The sequence below is a fragment of the Eschrichtius robustus genome, chromosome X, assembly GCF_028021215.1.
Source record: "Eschrichtius robustus isolate mEscRob2 chromosome X, mEscRob2.pri, whole genome shotgun sequence".
NCBI lineage: Eukaryota > Metazoa > Chordata > Mammalia > Artiodactyla > Eschrichtiidae > Eschrichtius > Eschrichtius robustus.
Window position 1 is genome coordinate 95,175,811 of NC_090845.1, and position 19,371 is coordinate 95,195,181.

Below are 19,371 nucleotides of genomic sequence, written 5' to 3' on the forward strand. Positions count from 1 at the left end.
AAAAAAACATAAATAATTTAGATGTCTGACAACAAGGGAATGACTAAATAAATGTTGGTGTATCCACATGGTCTGTTATGCAGCTCTTAAAATTATGTCTTTGAAAAGTATTTGGGAACATTAGGAAATGTTCAGAACAACAAGTATCATCTAAAAATATATACTATAAATGTATACATAGAAAAGACTATAAGAAAATATATCAAAATACCATCAGTGATCTAAAAATTCATAAATCACAAAACGTTTCTTAACCATTGCTAATTGCTTAATTTGCTGTTAGGTAAGATACATGGTACAACACAAATTCACACAATTACATGCAATAAGGTAAGTCCGGCTAATCATACGAAACACAATGAAAGCAAAACCATGAAGAACAAAACCACTTTTAAAGGTAAAGGACAAGGACAATAAATAGTCCTGTTGTAATATATTTCATGGGAAGAAGTTAACAAGCTTGGATAAATGAAATAAAGAGAACTAAGTATTATACATAAAACATGAATAATTTATGAGTTTTTAGCAACTCCTATTTGATTTAAAAACCAAGGTAATAGAGTGAGAAAGATAAAGGAGATAGAGAAACTGAGATTTTCATTAAAACAGATACTAAGAAATCTTCATGTCCAAATGAGTTAAATGAAAACTTATTTTTGTTACTTTTTCAAAAACTGATCTCCATTACCCCCTCTAAGTAACAAGCTACTTGCATCAAATCCGTGTGACAAGTGGGTCAGGTATGATATGAAGACATGATACAAGTGGGTACATAACAGTAATGCTTGGCTCAGAACATATAATGTTCTGGGCTCCAGAAGCTCAAATCAAATCTCAAATAAGACCCTATTCCAATGAAAAAACAAAACAGGGCAAAACTGCCCCAAACAAAAAACCAAAATTCTACACCATAAAATTAACATTTTAAAGATAAAGATAGTCAAATTCTTTCTGTTGTGTACTTTTAAATTCTAAATTATGGGGTGGAAGTACACTGGGGTAGGAGATTCCCCAAATTAGGATAAGGAGAAAGGACAAGAGGAGAGAAGAAGCCTTTGATAACTGAACTGAGGAATAAATAAGTCAGCATCTGTAATCTTTTCCCTCAGTGACTTTAGGGGAAATTTTATTAGAAGTTTCATTTTACTCATGCCTATAGTGAATTCGTTTAGCCCGAATTCTAATAGGGAAAGGTAACCAGTTTAATGGGAAGGGAGGTTGAGAAGAGCTCAGGTACGTACAGAATGCATCCATAGGAGGTACCCTGATAGAAACCCACAGAAGAAAGAAGCTGGAGGTAGAAATGTGGTATATCCTGAAACAGTAGTTGAAAGGCACTTCTTTAGACTGGCTCTGTTAAACCTATGGCACTAAGATCCTAGCTACATACAGTGATATTATAACTAATTTACCTACAGATGCTAACAATGTTAGCTCTGGCTTTGTTAAGTTGGGTTTGTTTAGGGCTGTAAAAAAAACTTTCACAGTAGACAAGGGTTGTGTTCTTCAAAAGGAGAAAATCAATCTGCTTATGAGTAACAACCATATGGCTATTTAAAAAGGGAACGGCATTTTCTAATTTTTGGTCAGGGGAATAAAGACAAAGTAAGCTAGATAAGGACTTTGATAAAACAAATAGAGTGTGAACATGTTTCTTGGGCCAAGAGCTGAGCTTATTGCTAGAAAATAAATTACAAGAGCAATTCTTCATAACTGCTTATGAACTCTCACCCTTTCAAAGACTTTTTTGACCCCAAAGTCCATCAACAAAGATGGACCTAATTTCCAAAGCTCATATTAAGATTTCCTCAAGTGTCTGAAATCCATTCCCAGGGCAATGGGGCAGGGTGGAGGGTAGAAGTGAAAATGAGTAATTACTTCTCTGAGTGGCTGCCAATATGAGAAGTACCAAGAAATCCATGTCAAATCTGTTGAAGATTTATCTCACCCTAGAAAATCAACTTTTAATTTCCAATCTCCTAACTTTTATCAACATAAGTCTGGACTTGTTACAGCAAAAATCATAGTATGTCCAAAAGATGAACAAGTTCTAGTCAACATTTTGCTTATTTCAATCAATGTAATATACATATAACAAAATTCCAGTACAAACCAAACAGTGTGAATCATTCCTTATAGCAGAGATTCTCAAACCTGGCTATTCATTTAAATAAATAAATATTTATTATTAAAAAAAAGAGATTTCAGAATCTACTGAACCAGAATCTCTAAAGTCTCAGGATGCTGTATTATTTTAATAATTTCCAGTTGATTTCTGATTAAATTGGCACACAGATTGGCATTCAAGAAATACTTCCTTAGATACCTAAAATAGGGTTTGTACTATAACACGCATTTTTGAATTGGAAAAGGAAAGGTTTCTGTTTTTCTGTGCCAACTTGGAAATCTAATCCTGAAACAAAGAGGTCAGCTTCATGTAGTTGTAAGGATACTGTGAAGGTAGGTTTATATATATCATATCCTACATTGGCCAGGCTCTTGGCAATCATCTGGGTAGTCACCTTCTTTTGACGCAGAAAAATTTTCATTCGTGGCTTCATATATAGAATGCCACAAAATGCCTACGGAACAGTGAAGGGAAAGTTATTACACAATATTGCCGATTCTACTGACATCCCTGTTGCTACCATCTACTGACTCTGCTAGCAACTGAGATCTAATCTGGGCAAATATTTGACTCAGTTTCTATACCTTGTTATTCTAAATCAACTACCACACTAAGTGCTGCTGACTATATTAGCTACATTGTTTCAGTGGAGACAGTGAAAAGGAATCCTAGCATAGGGTCAAAAGGTTGTCAACTTTATATAACTAAAGTGAGATCTTGTTTTATAATATTTTCATGTTACAGGATATCTTACCTCTCATCGTTGAAGAAAAACCACTCTTACTCACCCGTAAAGAATACTCTGTTTCTGGCAGCTCAGAGGTAATGCCACCAGTCTCTTTTTCTTCTGTGCCAAAGTCTGATACCAGGATATCATACTGATCTGTATCAAAGTCCAACTCAGACTTTCCATCTTTATTTCTGGGTAAAAGAGACAAGTACCAATCTAACAAAAACTGGCTCCAAAGGACAAAAATGCACTAGGAACCCAAGAGAAAAGAAACAACATGAGCCAAAACTCAGATACCTATTTCTTTCCCTGACTACCAATTCAAAGGAACTACACATTACTTGCTTTGAAGATCACACAATATTTAAGGGCCTTTCCAGCCTAAACAAATCTACTAAGTTTCATAGAGGTGTGATACCAAGCACAGAAGGAAAGAAAAACAAGGAAGGTGGGAATGTCTGTGATCTGATAAATCAAATGGATGCCAGCTATCCTCGAGGCAGGATCTTAAAACAGATCCCAACTTTCTGGGTATTGTTGGGTAGGTCATTCAACATCATTTCCCCCAAATGAATAGATAGATGAATCAAAACCTACTCTTTCTAACTTTAGCAATAGTATAAGGACTACTAAGATTTCCCCAGATCTAATTCTATTTCTTAGAAGGAAAAAAATAGGTTGTGACAGAAACAGCATATACTTGTTAGTCTTCTAGAATTATCATTCAAATATAATAGTACTCATATTGTTTTCCTTAGGACCATTTCTTCTTCTCATAATCCCTTTGGGTCACTTAAATACGGTCCATTCCAAGACCCTGGGCTACATCACTAACAACTGCCAGGGAAAAAAGGCAAGACCCATCTTTGTTACTGGAAAAAATGCAAAACAAATGATGGGTTACAGAGACAAAATACATATCAGAACCAATGGTCCCCCAAATTTGTTCTGTGGAACAGCAGTCCCCCAAGATACTCTTAAATAAGAAATAAAGAGATAAATAAAGCCTGTATAATCAAATAAAATTGAGAAACAATTCCTGGCTCCCAGAGCCACCTCAAGCTCTAGGGATACCTCCCTCATACTGGAGGTTCCAGAAGCTCAGAGCTGCTGTGTTGAAAAAGTAGCTCCTTCTTCAGGGCTGAACCAGAGCCACTATGATATGTATCCTGTATAAAGCTCATGTCACTGTAATAGTATATCCTGTATTTTGCAGGATAATCCTGACTCTTGCTACCCCACCCCACTCTAACGCATGTACTCTGAGGAGGTTCCCTGTCCTCTCTGGCGCTCGCCATTCACCATCCAAGGAAAGGAGGTCTGGAGAAACATTTTTTTTGAAATTGAGAAACACTGCATTCTACATTGCTCTCTTAAACGTTTTCAATGTATTTTGAAGTAACATTAGCATATTAAAGCCTCTGAGAAGTCCTGCAATAAAGCAACATGGTAAGCTTTGTTTAAGCCAGCTTTTTCCAAAGTTATTGGACCATAGAACCCTTTATTTATATAACACCTAGTACCATATAACTGAGAAACAATATACAAAGAAAAAGTCTGCTTATTGTGTTTAAATCACTGGAAATGGCTCATGAAAATGATCCTTTATAATATAAATTATATTACTTGAGGTTTTCGCAGGAGGACACAGGAAGATGTAAATTACCTTACTTTTTTTTCTTTTTAATTGAAAGTATTTTCTATATAAACCAGCATGGTTTTTATCTAAGTTTTACCCAACTAAGAAATGAGGCAAAATACTTGACCTATGGAGAAAAAAAGAAGAATGAATATATCTGATACTCTGTTCTATTAAACATAAGAGTAACACCTCTATTTCATATTAAAGATTTTTAGGTCTCAGTGGATACTGTGTTCCATTTAACATGACAAAGTTAAACAAATGACATATCCCAAAGTATTTCTATGTTATTTTATTAGCTCTAAATACATGACCTGAAGCCAGCTTCATTATAGTTCAAATGTATCTGCTTCGAAGATTTTTCCACTTCTAATCCAGCTACTCTGAAAACAGTAATACAGAGGTCCTTATTATTTAAAGATCGCGTTGCGCTTTGTTACCCTAATTTCTTTCTCTTACTTCATTTTCACTGTCAAATAGGTAAAATGACTATCATTGACCTATCTCAAAACAGTGTCCGTGAATATAAAATAGATATTTATGATGGATTCTGAAGATTTTAGAATAATGTTGAACTGTCTTGACGGTAATAGCTTCAGGATATGTATGTAGGTCTCCACCTTATCAAGCTCCACGTTTTACCAATAAGAAGCACTGTCTCAAACAGAGCTGTGGTTCTAAGAAAGTTAAGGATAGGTGTGCAATGATATACAAACATGTATCAAAATTTATCTACTCTGCTTCTCTAGAGCGATTTATTAAAATATGCTTCATCATACTGCTTTTGCTTATTAGAATCTACCACTCTTGCAATACTATACCTGCGGATGTTCCAAATGAGAACACGAGTGCCTTTTTTGCCTGGGATGGCATCAAACTGGGACAGCAGGTCATTTTCACTGTTGACAATTGAATAGTTCAAGATGGCTTCTAGGCTGGGCAAGGAATCCTCAGTAATAATCATTTTTTGTAAAACCAAGTATAGTCAAAGAAAAATTAATATCTTAAGAGGATGCTATCAGTCAGGAAGATCTGTCTTTTGGGTTGCCCGTTTAGACAAAATATAGACATATAAAGCATGGGCATTACTGCTACAGAAGAAAGGAAAGGGGGGAAATGCAGAAAGGTTGTAGAGACAAAAACCAAAATCAGTTACGCCTGCAGAATATAGCTTCAAAGATATAATGTAAATTAAGACAGTCCTATCTATACTTAAGAAATAGTTCAAAGGCTGAATTTTTCTACTCTTTGGAAGCAATGAGTTCAAACTTTATTGCTATACTGCCTGCGTAAAGACACCTGGTGTCTAACAGAAATAATAGCTTGTCCAGGTATAGAAAAGTGAGCAATTCAGCTGTCAGAGAAGCTGATAAATAGTATGTTTCTAGGAGAGTGACGCAAATGTAACTACCCTTAGGGGAAAAAAAAAGAGAAGGCCCTAGGGAACTTTACCACAGGAGTGGTGGGAGTGGGGAGATAGTATACAGATCCAGTCGCCTAACAGTGAAAACTGCAATATAATTCTAAGATTCTGTCAATGATCCATTTACTTAAAAAATATTTAATAGGGTGGAATTCCAGTTAAATTTAAGACACCTGAATGCCTCTTTAAATATGAAAACTTTTGATAGCTGGATTCGACCTGAAGAAAGAGGTTTCTATCAGAATAGTCAGATTAGACTAATTTTTAACTAACATTTTCCATTTCCAGAAAGGATATTGTTTTGCTGGTTGAATGGAACAATTGGTACAATAACTGCTTGGGCCTGGACACATTCCAGATAGGTCTGTGATAGGAGTCCAACAGTGAGAGTACCCCCATTCTTGGTGAAGACAAGAGCGTCCTTTCCTAGTCGCATGGAGCCTGACTTGAAACCATTACCAAAGACCCCGATGGGACACTGGCTCTTCTTTATTACTTTATCTGTAAAGCCAAAGCTGTAATTACACAAGAAAAAAGAAATCAGAAAGGTAAAAAGCATCCTAAGATAGGTAGGCAGAATGTCTGGCTTTCACATGAAGAACACTTATAAAAAGTCCTTCCTTTTTTCTTCCTTTTGGTATTTCTGGGCAAAATTATTAAGTTAAAAACATAGGAAATAACTACGGGGTAATGGGACTGATCTTCCTGTGTGGTCTGTGTGTACATAAACGCTTCCGCTACATTAGAGTCACACTTTATAAATGTAAAGGCGGCCTCTTTTCACTCACAGAGAGAGCTAGAGGAGGCCATGGGGCAGCTGCCTTTCTTGTCGAGATAAAATAGCCGTGATTGCTAATAGTAAAGTTAGGGGGGGAGATGAAAAGGGTGGTTATCTCAGAGTACACCCTAGAGAGGGTAACAAGAGTACCAGATAACTGGCACTAGCACTAGTCAGAGGTACTAGGCTAGGCATCCCTAACCTGGTCATATCACTCTCTAGAAATCTGAAAGTCAGAGGTTATATATCTTGACAATTTCAACTATTCACTCGAAGGATAACACTTCCAGTTCTTACCCTCTGCTCCATCTGCTGGGACAGTTCATTGGAATGTGGCCAAGGGATAAAAATAGGTAGTTCTGCCTCTGAATATCAGCAAACAGCTGCAGTATAAAGTCTCCCTTGTTTTATTAAGGGCCTTTCACCGAGCCACCTCAACAATCTCTGTAGCCCCTTATGATCAGCTTAATCTGGGCGCCAGATCCTTTCCCTTTCTTATATTTTCCATTCAAACACACAACAAAATGACCGAACCAAAAAAAAAAAATTAAAGATATGAAATCTAGAAAATGATTATTATCTTCATGTATCTTCTCTCATTACAAATGAAACTAATTTTTTAAGGATTAGTTCTCTCTAGATGGACTAAGTTTACAATGTTGTACACTACCATTCATTCAATAAATATTTACTGAGTACCTGCTATGTGCTGTGCATCATGCTAAGCACTGGAGACACAACTGTTAGTAAAAGAGACATGGTTCTTGCACTCATGGTTTACAGTCTAAGGAAGGATTTCGTATATTACAGATTAGATGCTTCTCCAACATCAATAAAATAGATGTTCTACCTGCCATGGCTGAGCAGCTTGGCCTTGGCTCTTATTCTTTTAATTGGGTTGAGGTGCCTGATTTCTACTTCCTGGAGGCCGGGGTTTGTGTTCACTTCCTGAGGAAGGGGGACCACCTTTTAATTTTCTATTTCAAAGTGTTAAACGATAATACCATTGTGTCCCTCTAGAGTAGACACTTTATAGGAGCTTTGTGTATCCAACAAATAAACCCAACCACATAAAAAGGTAATTTCTAAAATTGACAGTAGAGTAGTTCCTTTGAAAATACCAAAAGAGCATTGAGCTTCTGCAGCCTATATGGGTCTTAGCATTCCAGGAAGTAAACTTAAAGAAGTTGGTAAGATTCAGGCATTCTTTTTCCTCCTGTGGAAGAATTACCTAAAAACGATAGGGTCGTTAGGAGGGTTAAATGATACACTGTATGTAAAATATATTATAACTTATAAAGTAGTATTCAAACTTTAATTTTAAACTAACTCTAGAAGTCATTCTGAGAATTGTCATGTGCTATCCTCTACCTCTACTTGAGATCTAATGTCATATCTAAAACTCAGGGCTCTTCATAAACAGTAATGTTACCTACCATGTGAAATGGATCTATAAGGTTATTTGGACTTAAACCTACTCTAATGCCACCAAAGCTTCAATTAGGTGCTCAAGGGAAAGTGGTGAAAACAGGGAGACTATATTACTCCCTTAATTTCCTTACCTTTCCTGCCTATTCTGCCATCTAGCGTCTCTTTTTTCCTTTGTAACTATAAACTTTCATTGTGTTATGGTTTGGGGAGACTAAATGACTATATAAGGTTGAGAAGATAAGTAGTGGGGCAGGGCCAGAACCAGAAATGGAAAAGGATGAGAATAATGAGATGAGAGGAGCTGGAAGCTCAGTATGTTGGTGTTGTTATGTTACCCTTAACTCTTCCCGTGTGTTCTTTTTTATTCCACTTGCATTCCCATATTAGGTATTCTATTTAACTGAAAATCGCAGAATAGATGCCAGATACCAATCAAATAACTACCTAATATAAAAGCCTTCACAATAAATAACAGAACTGTAGGAATGTATCTTATATAGTTTGGTTAGACAGGTGGTTTCTCTTCATTAAGTAAGTCCTATTCTATCCTCTCGTGTAAGACAACGGTGTTTACACACCAAGCGGGCTCTTTGAGTGGAATCCAGGAAAATAGCAGCTTGCTCCCGAGTTCCTTAAAATGTCAAGATTCTAGAATCTAGAGGGGTAAATTTAAATTGGGACTCTGATCAATGAAAAAAAAAAACCTTAGCAAATTCATGGACATACAAGGGCAGGTACTGCTGTTCCCTATAAATATACTGGTGATGTAATATGTCGTATAAAATAATGAAAGAATGCTAAGCACACTGTTATTCTCTGGCTGTTGTTTTAGAGGAACAGACCTACTAGGAAATGCACTTCTGATCAGAGGTAGCAAATACCTTCAATCCATGGGTCTGTGGCTGCTTTTAATCCTTGACCTTTAAGAGAGGTTTTCCAACTTGCTGAAAAAGGCAGCTGAATATATAGACTAGTTGGTTCACACACTATCCCCATAAGTGAAAGAGAATTAATTGTGGACCTTAAAGGAATTTAATGATGGGGTTTTTCTTTTTAACTTGATTTTCATGGGATTCTGCATTTATGGGAGAAACTGTTGTTTCAGTTACATAACTATTTTATTAGCCTGAAAATATAAGAGTAGCATAAAAGTCAGAAAATGTGAATAAGATTATAACAAATGTTACAGGTCAAAGAGAATTTCTGTAGGCTTAATAATTTTGCATAGTTACCTCTTATTTTTTCCAAATACAAAAATAATATGCCTCCAAACCACAAACAGAAAAATTAATATACTTAATAATAATTTTCAAAGTTACCTCTAAAGTTCAACTATTTTAAAACAAATTGTGGTAAGTGGAATCCCTGGCTGGAAGTTAGAATTGGACTAAATAATCTCTTTTAAATAAATGGGACCTTCTAACAGATTCAAGTTTATTTTAAGATATGATCAGAAATAAAATCCAATACATGTAACTATACATAATCCAGGACTCATTTAAAAAATTCTCTAAAATTGAACAGACTTGTGGCTGCCAAGGGGGAGAGGGGTAGGGAAGTATTGGGAGTTTGGGATTAGCAGATGCAAACTATTATATATACAATGGATGGACAACAAGGTCCTACTGTATAGCACAGGGAACTATATTCAATATCCTGTGATAAACCATCATAGAAAAGAATATGAAAAAGAATATATATATATATATGTATAACTGAGTCACTCTGCTGTACAGCAGAAATTAACACATTATAAATCAACTATACTTCAACAAAATTTTTTAAAATTCTCTGAAATTAATTTTCAAGTATGAGGAACAACTGCCCAGCTTAAATTAGTGGGAAACGTATTTGGCATGATAATGCCAAAAAATCCTATGGCTACTGTAGTTCCTGCCTGATTTTTGGGAACAAAACATCCTTCATATCTGAACTCAAATGTCATTTCTTCATGATAGCCTTTTTTTTTTTTTAAAACATCTTTATTGGAGTATAATTGCTTTACAGTGGTGTGTTAGTTTCTGCTTTATAATGAAGTGGATCAGCTATACATATACCTATATCCCCATATCTTCTTCCTCTTGCGTCTCCCTCCCACCCCTCTAGGTGGTCACAAAGCACCGAGCTGCATGGTAGCCTTTTTTGATTCCACAGACTAGATTAGATCCCTCCGCTATATACCCTCATAGAAACTATACTCTTCCTTCACAGCACTTACCACTAGTGGAATAACCTATGTAGTTGTATTACTAGTCAATTATTTTATATCTTTCTCATTAAACTGCCAGCCCCTTGGCAATAAGGATCATGCCTGCCTGGTTCACCACTTTATCTCCAGTGACTCTCAGAAAAGTGCTCAGTAAAAATTTGTTGAAAGAATCTGGAACAAAAGTTGCTGCAATTATTTCGAAACCATCCTCCTCCTTCCTCCTGCCTTGTAATTGTAAGCACCAAGTCTCACAGATGTAGTTCCACAGACAAAATAGAAGGTAGTAAGATTTGTCGGGCCCACTATTTGACACCCGTGTCACCGGGATAAGGTGTGGGGGGAAGGAACCAATAAGAGGATAAGTGATTTTAGAAAAAAACCTAGTACACACAGAATTAGACACATAAATATTTTGGTTCCATCCCATCTAAAATCCTCTTTTTCTTTATATAAAATATTAATTTTAGGAGATAAAAGTGAGGCTATAAGTTTAAAAATAGGGCCAACTCCATACCTTCATCAACCTACTGGCAACATTCTTATCTCACTTCTAGAAGCTTTCCTCAGATATTCTTCTAATTATAAGGATCTGAGACATAAGGTACACAGATTGCTGAGTGGTAAAACATAACCAAATTTATAATTGGTTATGTCCAAATTTCACTTCTTTTCTTTGATGGATCAAAGGGATTTCCCTACAAACAGGGTTATAGAATTAGAATACCTTCAAAGAGAACTACAACCAAATGAATTTTTTCCGTTTTTATAGTTCGGAGCCCTTTCCCTCCTCCACAGAACCCCTCCACTGGTACTCATGCTTCACACGCTAGTTCAGGAAGCCTCATGGAGAGCAATCAACCTCATCTGCTAAAAAAAAGGAAGAGAGAAGGAAGGAGTTGAGGAAACACTCATCTTTTACTGAGTGATATGTGAAGATGATAAAGTACAAACTTACATTCTTAACTACAAACCTTTTAAAGTAATTAAATGAACTAACAGTGGCAAGAGAAATCTGTTATCACCAGCTTCAGCAGTTAGAAAAGAGAATTTCCTAACCTTGTAATTCTACTGCAAAACTTTCAAAGATTATGTGTATGATGTCCTCTATTTATCTTTCGTGGGGCTCGATTATACCCAGGCATGTTCATGGTTCAATCCATAAATTGTTCCAACGCCAATACTCCTGACCTAAGAGTGAATTTAAGTTAATATAAGTTTGCGAAGGTCTCAGACCAGTGAAGACCTCCAGGTTTTTACCCATGCTGTTCTTTTTGCCTGGACTCTCATCCCTTGCCCCCTGCTTCTTTACCTCATTGAATTCTACTACTCACCCCTTAGATCTCAGCTTAAATATCACTTCATCTAAGAGGCTTTGCCTCACCTCCTGGATCAGATTGGGCTCCCCTGATGAGTTATCTCATTGCATCCTATACTTTTCTATCATTATACCTATCATTTTTTGTTATGATTATTGCTTGACTGTCTGAATTGCCAGCTAGACTCTGAGTTCTGTGAGGGCAAGAAGAGTGACTATTTCATAATCTGTGTCCTGGCACATAACAGCTGCTCAATAAATACTTGTTGAATGACTAAAGGGAAAGGAAAATTATTAAGCCTTAGATAGAGTTCATGAACTCAAGACAAGAGAAAAAGAATGAAGACATCTTTACCTGAGCATTCGGTGTAGTTTATGAGGTGTCATCCCACATCCATCATCAGTAAAGGTCAAACAAGATTTATTCTTGACCTCCTCAACATCTATAAAGACCGTCCTGGCAGATACATCTGGATCTACAGCATTATCTGCAAAAGGTAGAAATCTGTGATATCAGATCTCTTTTTCTAATATTCTATTAAAATCTCTAGTTCAGTGCCCCTAAGGCATAGAAACTGTCCTTTATTCCCTTCACGTGAATGTCCCAGAAGGGAGCAGGGAGCATTAATAGCATAGGGAAAAATAGGTATGATGGCAGATGGGTTTATGAAGATGATTTCTAGATTTCATATGATGACTGATGTGCAATCTGCTTTCTCTCTTCAAACTTCAGAGACTGTGGGAAAAATAACTCCTCCATATATCAAGCATTTTGCTCCATTTTCGTCTTATCACTTCTTGTCTTTTTAGCCACCTTACTGCTCACAAACGTATACAGTAAAGGGTGACTATGGAGAAGAGCTGAATCTGCAACTTTGGTACAAATAGATACATACCACACGCATTAGAGTTTATTGTGAAGATTTTATTTTTTACTTTTTTTTTTACATCACCTCCTCCATTGAAGAACACAGATATTATCACCATCCTTGTTTATAGCCTAAGAGGCACTGAAAGAGTTACAGGTTAAAAACCAAAACACTAACTCCCTGCCTAAATCCCAATGATTGTAGTAAGCATGCTTAGAGGAGTGATTCTGCTTAGGCACTCTGTAATAGTCTTGAAGGTGAGGCTGTTTAACCCTCATTAAATGGAGAACATAGAATTAAAGTAGGAAATATATATACAGAAAGTTTCACGATTCTTTCTGAGTTAGGTCTTCACAATGGGTTAATTATTTAAGACTCCAAAGACATCCAATATAGCCATATTCTAACATATGTGCCATGTCTACAACCCCAGGGGGTGCCATTGTCTAATAGCCACATCTTTTTGCCACAGGTGCCAGTTTACATAATTGTCAGTCACTAACACATGTGGTACAAAAGTCTCATTAGGGCTCACTGGCCCAAGTGGGAGGGCAGTTTGTGCACTCTCTTGGATAGGTTCCTTAAGCACTCCTGTCTTTACTAGCTGTTTAATCAAGACAAAGACCTTCCCTTCCACCTGTTTCCCTTTCCCTGGGATCCTACACTGATTTACTGATACCATGTGGCTGGGCTGAGAGATCCAGGTAGGGTTCTGGTTGTATACTCGTCCCACTATCAACGTTCAGATCATGGCATTTCTCTACTGGGAACATCCCTTACAAGCAAGAGAAGTATCGCACATATTCAAAATATCAGTTTTTATAGCACGATTAACAGTATCAGTTACAACCACTTAAATGTGTGGAATGTCCATCAAATAAAACAAGACAGATTAATTTCAAGGGCCACAATGGTGTTGCCAGAGTCACTGATAAAGCTGTCACTGATTGTAACCCAAAAAGTCTTAACAGCAGAAAGGCATCACCGATAGTCCCAGAAGGGGGTTAAAAGGTCTGATACAGTCAATCTTTAAGGACTAGGTGGTGCCAAGCCTTGTGTCACGTGGTAAATCGAGTGGGTCAACTTTTGGCAGGAATTTTAAGTCTGACATGCGATAGCGGCTTTATCAGAAATACAGTGTTTTACTTTGTAATAAGAGGCAGCAGGTTTTTTTCTTTAACTGACAGAAGGATTCAGCATTGTGAAGCTGCCTACATTGTTCCAAGAAACTACTTGGCAAGCAGGCCCTGAATTGTTTTAGAACCTATCAATCACTCCTACTGGAAGAAAGCCAAGGCCATTGGGACTGATACCTTTAACTTGTCAACCAACAGGACATCATTTCTACTTTGAAAACTTTGGACATAGAGGAATTTTCTTCTAACACTTTATGAACATTCACAATTCAAACATATAATACATATCAATTCCAATTCTGCATTTATAAAACTGTACATTCGATGAACCAGCTTGCAGGCCTCTCACAAAAAAAATCACTTTTATTTTTTCCCTTTTTACTGTAAATTTCACCCAAACTTTACTAGGTACTTTTTCACAGAAACATACCAAAAGAGTTTTAATACAGGCATTTCAGGAGTTACAAGGTAACTGCCAGGAGCAGCTAGACATTTTATCTCCTTGGCTGGAAGCGGGTGGAGCACGGGGGTGGCATGCCAGAGGCCAGGGTCAGCTGAAGCAGCAGGGAAAGAGAGATCAGCAGACAGGCCAGCAGCAGCAAGCACAGCTTTGCACTTACTTTCAGTTTTAAGTGGCCTTTCACTTGGCCTCAACAAATGAAATTATAATAATAACAGATTGGCCTCAATAAATGAACTTATAATAATATGGCACCCATCTGGTGGCTGGCTTCAATCTTACCTCTTGCTGCCTAACCTTCCAAAAATTTATCAACACGTAGCATATGCTATCAAATCCTATGGAATCTATCTTCTCCCATGGCCCAGCCCATCTAGCCTGTGAACAGGTAGGGCAGTGAGAGAACCCCTATTCCTCTCCCTTGGCCCACCACTTAGGTGAGAGGGTAACAGGGACACCCAAATCTGACTACATGTTGGATCTGTTTCTTGTACTTTAACCTTTGCTTTCCACTGCTTTTGTTCACTAAAAGGATACTGTCTATACACAATGGCCTGCCTCAGGGAAGCCTGCCTCTCTGCCTGAATGTTAAACCAAAGTGCCTTTGTTCAGGGAAGCATCCTGACCCAGTCCACCTGTGGATGGCTGCAAGAAAGAAGAAATTAACACATCCCTTGCCCGAGGCTGGCCATTCCAGGAGATATTTGCAAAACCTATGGCCTTTTTACTTTACCTCCTCATCTCTTCCTCTTCTCTGTGCTATAAAAGATACTGACATCCAAACCCTGATAAGATGGTTCTTTTGACACCCTAGTCCGCCATCTTCTCGGTCTGCCGGCTTTCCGAATAAGGTCATATTCCTTGTCTCAACACCCTGTCTCCTGATTCACTGGCCTGTTGTGCGGCGAGCAGAGCGAGCTTGGACTTGGTAACAAGAGCTACACTACCAGATCCTGGGACGTCTTTATTCCCTAACCTGGCCCACACAGTCTCATGTGCTACCAGATCCCAGTAGTCTTATCTCTCGTAACCTGGCCCATGCTACCCTCAGTGGGAGGACTCTATCTCTAACGTCCCTCACCCACCACTTAGGCAAGAGCATGAGAAACCAGACCCCAGGGACTCTATCTTATCCCCTAACCATCTGACCCCTGATCTTCTAAAAGAGCATTGTAACTGAAGCTTCATAGCTCATCATAACCCGGAAAGCAATGAGAAAGTGTCCCATGACAGAATCCTTGGAGAGACAGGATGGCGAGTGGGAGATGGCTTTGACGCAGCGCTTCCTCCCATGCCCTCCTGTTCCAGGGGAATGGCCTATGAGGATCCTGCAAGGTTGTCAGGGCCAAGCTGCAGCCCTGCAGACATCCTGCAAGTATCTAAAACTGTGCTTGTCTAAAATTAAGGTCATCATCTTCTGATACAAGGCTATTCTTCTTCCTCTGTTTTCTCTCTCTCTCTTTCTTTCTCTCTCTCTCACATACACACACACAAACACACACACACACACAGTGTCAGCATTCAAATGACCACAAGTTTGAAATTTCAAAGTCATTTTTTGTCCTCCCTCTCTCTTACCCTATACATCCTTAGGCTCTCTTACACCTTGCTATTGAATATTACTATTCCCATCGACACTTTCTTAGTTTACAGAGTTTATTGCCTCTCATCCGGATTATTTTGATAACCTCCTACCTCGTCTTTCAAAGCCACGTCTCTCTTTTCTCCAGTTCATCTTATACAATGTTGCAAGATTAACTTTTCCTGAAGCACAGCTCTGATCATGACATTCCCTTGCTCAGAAAACTTCAGATTAAAAGCTCAAATACCCAAGCCTCACAGTCACATTTTGGTCCCAGCCCACCTTCCTAACTTCATTCCCTGCTTGGTACTTGGAGTAAAAAAATCTGTGTTTGAGTCCTGGGTCTGCCACTTACTAAACACATAATCTTGGAAAAGTCAATTAAATTCTCTGAGCCTCTGTATTCTTATCTGCAGGATGATAATAATAATAATGATGATGATGCCGTCTACCCCAAAAGGTATAGTTAAAAACGTATTTATGAAAGCTCTATGTAAACTCTCTAAGGACCTGTAGCTTTGACTATTCATGAACTCCATGCTCCAAGTAAACTCAACTACTCAGTATTCTTCATGCCTTTGTTCATGCAGTTGTTCCTTTTGCCTGGAATGCCCTCCCCTCCCCACACCCATATCCACATGTCCCAATCCTTCAAATCTCAGCTCAAATGTCACCTCTTCTCCAAAGCCTTTCCTAAACCTCCTCTTCCTGGTAAGCTGGAAGTCATTCCTCCTTCCTCTGAACTCCCACAGCACCCAATGTGTCTATCTTTGCTGATATATCACTTTCTATCTTGCAGTTATACAAAGAATAAACCTTCTGTACATGTTTTGTCTCCCCTACTAGAAGATGAACCTATGTTGTATTCATTTTTGTACCCACCACAGTGGCCTTGCCCACAGTGAGTGCTCAATAAATATTTATCGAATGAACAGTTCACTAGAAAATTAATGCATACGTGGAGGAGAAAACTATGAAGGAAAACCTGAAATGAAAGCTTCGAATTACCTATTAACACTTTGTTCTCCCTTTTTCCCTATTATTAATATGACCACAAATAGTTGTGATTTGGTTTTAAAATCTGTGTGTTTGTATGTATGTGTGTAGGGATGTGTGCGTATGTATTGATATATAATACACATGTATACTTGCACTTATACGGGTCAGCTTGGGCTAGAATTAGGTTAATACTTAAGGCAAAAATCATATATATTCAAAATTACAAATGGAACACTTTTTAAATCACCCATAAAGTTCAGTACACAGTACAGCATAGGTGCATATGGTTTTGCACAGTGCCACTGTGAGGGAACAACACATTTCTGTCTCTCATTTCCCACTAAGCAAATTGCTACTTTTTCCTCTCTTTTTTTTCTGTTTTGTAAGTTACATGCACTTAGATCTCATTCCACTGGGAGTTTCCCTCAAGGCATGGTGCAAAACCTTAAAAATATAGTCCCTGTTCTCTAGGATTCAAAACGTGCCCATGTCACTTTTCCCCCTTCACCTTCTAATGAACATACATATTGTGAGCATTCTGTGTTATGGTCAAACTAATCATCAAAGCTCCCCATCACCCTTCCAAATAACTCTCCTGACCATCTCCTCCTGCTGCCCACTGACTTCTCGCCCAAGGCAATCCACACTGCATGGCCACAGCGATTGCTTAGGTTGTAACTGGGGCTCATCTGGGGAGCTTTGAAACCATTTTCAAGATTTTGTTCTGTGCTACCTTGCCCCATAAACATCTCTCCCTAATTTCAGCTTTTGAAACATTTGCAATGTGCTGCATTTTGTCCAGGAATGTTTTTCTTCTTTGCTTTCCACACAGTATTTAGCACACTGCTGCAAAAGCTGGTGTACTTGGCTTCAAGGGATCAACTGAAAACGCTTTAAAAGCAAACATCGGTGGAGCGAGAGGTTAAGTGCTCAGTATTCATTCCAGCGGTGTGAGGGCGCTCGTGGACCGCGGACCCAGCCCTCTGCAGTCGCAGGGAGCCAAATGCACTCGTGTCATCTCTTAAGAGATGTCCCATCATTCCCAGACTCTCTGGTCCCAAAAGTTAAATAACTCCGTCTTCCAGACCTTTCTTCATGCCCCTTTGCTAGCTTGGCGTCCTCCGTCTGTCGCCGGCCCCCGTGGAGCCCAGCTGCCTCAGGGCCCGATATTTTTATGCATCTCCTTTTGATTATTAACTAAGCTATCCTAAAGTGCCCGGAACATCACGAGCCAGAGAGAAAAACCACACGGGAGTCCTAACTCTTAGGACACACCTTGTTTCTTCAGCTTAATCCGCGGAACCTCGTCCCTGGCGACAGAGCCGACCCCCTCCTCCGCCTGCGGAGCCGGGGCCGGTCCCGACGCCCCCACCCCAGCCCCGGCCCGCCCCGCGCGGCTCCGCACATTCCTCTCGCGTCCGCGGCACCACGTTGGCACCGCTGCCTCGGGCGATCGCGGCCAGGCCCGCCCTCGCCACTCACCTAGCAGCTCCGCGATGGCACTGAAGGGTCGCGTGTGGCTGCTGGAGTTGCTCTGTAGGTAGCGGGGGCTCATCTGGGGGCGAGAGAAGGTCCCGTCCCGCGTGAGGCCTCGGCCCGCCGGGCCCTCCCCGCGCGCCCCCCGCAGCCCCGGGACCCGCGCGCGCGTCCGCCCCCTCGGGCCCCCGACCTACAGTGCTCAGGCGTATCCCAAAGGCCTGCGGGCCGCCGCCCGGCCGGGCCAGCGCGCTGCCCGGCGCGCCAGGGCCCGCGGGGGGCCCTCGGTACAGGAGCATTTTTTTGGCCGCCACGATACTCGTTTGCCGCCGCCGGACTCCTCGCCCGGCCGTCCCGGACTGGCCCTCGCTCGCTCCCGCTCGCAGCTGGCGGCGGCCGTCCGGGACTGGCCCTCGCTCGCTCCCACCCGCAGCTGGCGGAGGCGGGGCGCGCTCCAACCACCTGTCCGGGGCGGGAGGGGTGAGGCCGGCAGCGCCGCGCGGTGGCCCCGCCCTGTCAGCACCTCTCCCGACCCGCCGACTGCCGGGCCGGCCGCGGGGCCGTACAGAAATATGGCGACCTCCTGACAGCCGCTCCTTGATCCCCGCCCCTAATTAATTCTTGGCGTTTGCCATAGGCCAGGCCGCCGAGCGGGAAAGCGCGGGGGGAGGGGGCGGACGCGTGGGGAGGGGCGGGAATGAGGCGAGGGGAGGGAGAGGGTGTAGGGATTTCTGGAACAGAGTCCCAGTTAGGCGGTATGACTAACGGGCAGGATAAGACAAGTCTTACAAGTTCTAAAGACTATAGTTTTGCTATCTGGGGAGATAGCAGGCTCGCGTGATGGGAAAGCATTCGGACTATTTTGCCTCAAATGCCTCCAGAAACAGCCAGAACTTTCCAGAAGGCAATTGGCATATCAACTTCAAAGCTTTGCAAGCGTGCAGGGAGGCTGTTTATAAAAGGAGAAATTGGAATGCACTTAAATACCCCAAAGTAGGGAATGGGTTAGGTTATGCAGTATCCATAAAATGGAATACTATGCAGTTCTTAAAGGCCGTATTTGTGGATGAAAATTTATTCATGTGGAAAATATTCATGAGGGAATTAAGGAAACAGGAGGTCACCACATATTGTGTAACGTGATACCTTTTTTTTATTGGAAAAACAAGTACATTTATACATACATATGCACA

At 40.1% G+C, this 19,371-nt stretch overlaps 1 protein-coding gene across 2 annotated transcripts in view; it reads right to left on the reverse strand.

The window, feature by feature from the left end:
* The window catches only part of MORC4 (MORC family CW-type zinc finger 4), a 53,870-nt gene extending 35,111 nt beyond the window's left edge, over positions 1–18,759 (reverse strand). For both annotated transcript variants that reach the window (XM_068532952.1, XM_068532950.1), the window contains exons 1-7: positions 18,376–18,759; positions 18,185–18,257; positions 12,012–12,144; positions 6,221–6,438; positions 5,322–5,469; positions 2,917–3,049; positions 2,454–2,582 (exon numbers count right to left, since the gene is read on the reverse strand). In XM_068532952.1, coding sequence (XP_068389053.1) covers positions 2,454–2,582; positions 2,917–3,049; positions 5,322–5,469; positions 6,221–6,438; positions 12,012–12,144; positions 18,185–18,257; positions 18,376–18,477 — 936 coding nt within the window. In that variant the 5' untranslated portion in view covers positions 18,478–18,759. The remainder of the gene's footprint in view (positions 1–2,453; positions 2,583–2,916; positions 3,050–5,321; positions 5,470–6,220; positions 6,439–12,011; positions 12,145–18,184; positions 18,258–18,375) is intronic.
* Positions 18,760–19,371: the final 612 nt, after the last annotated feature.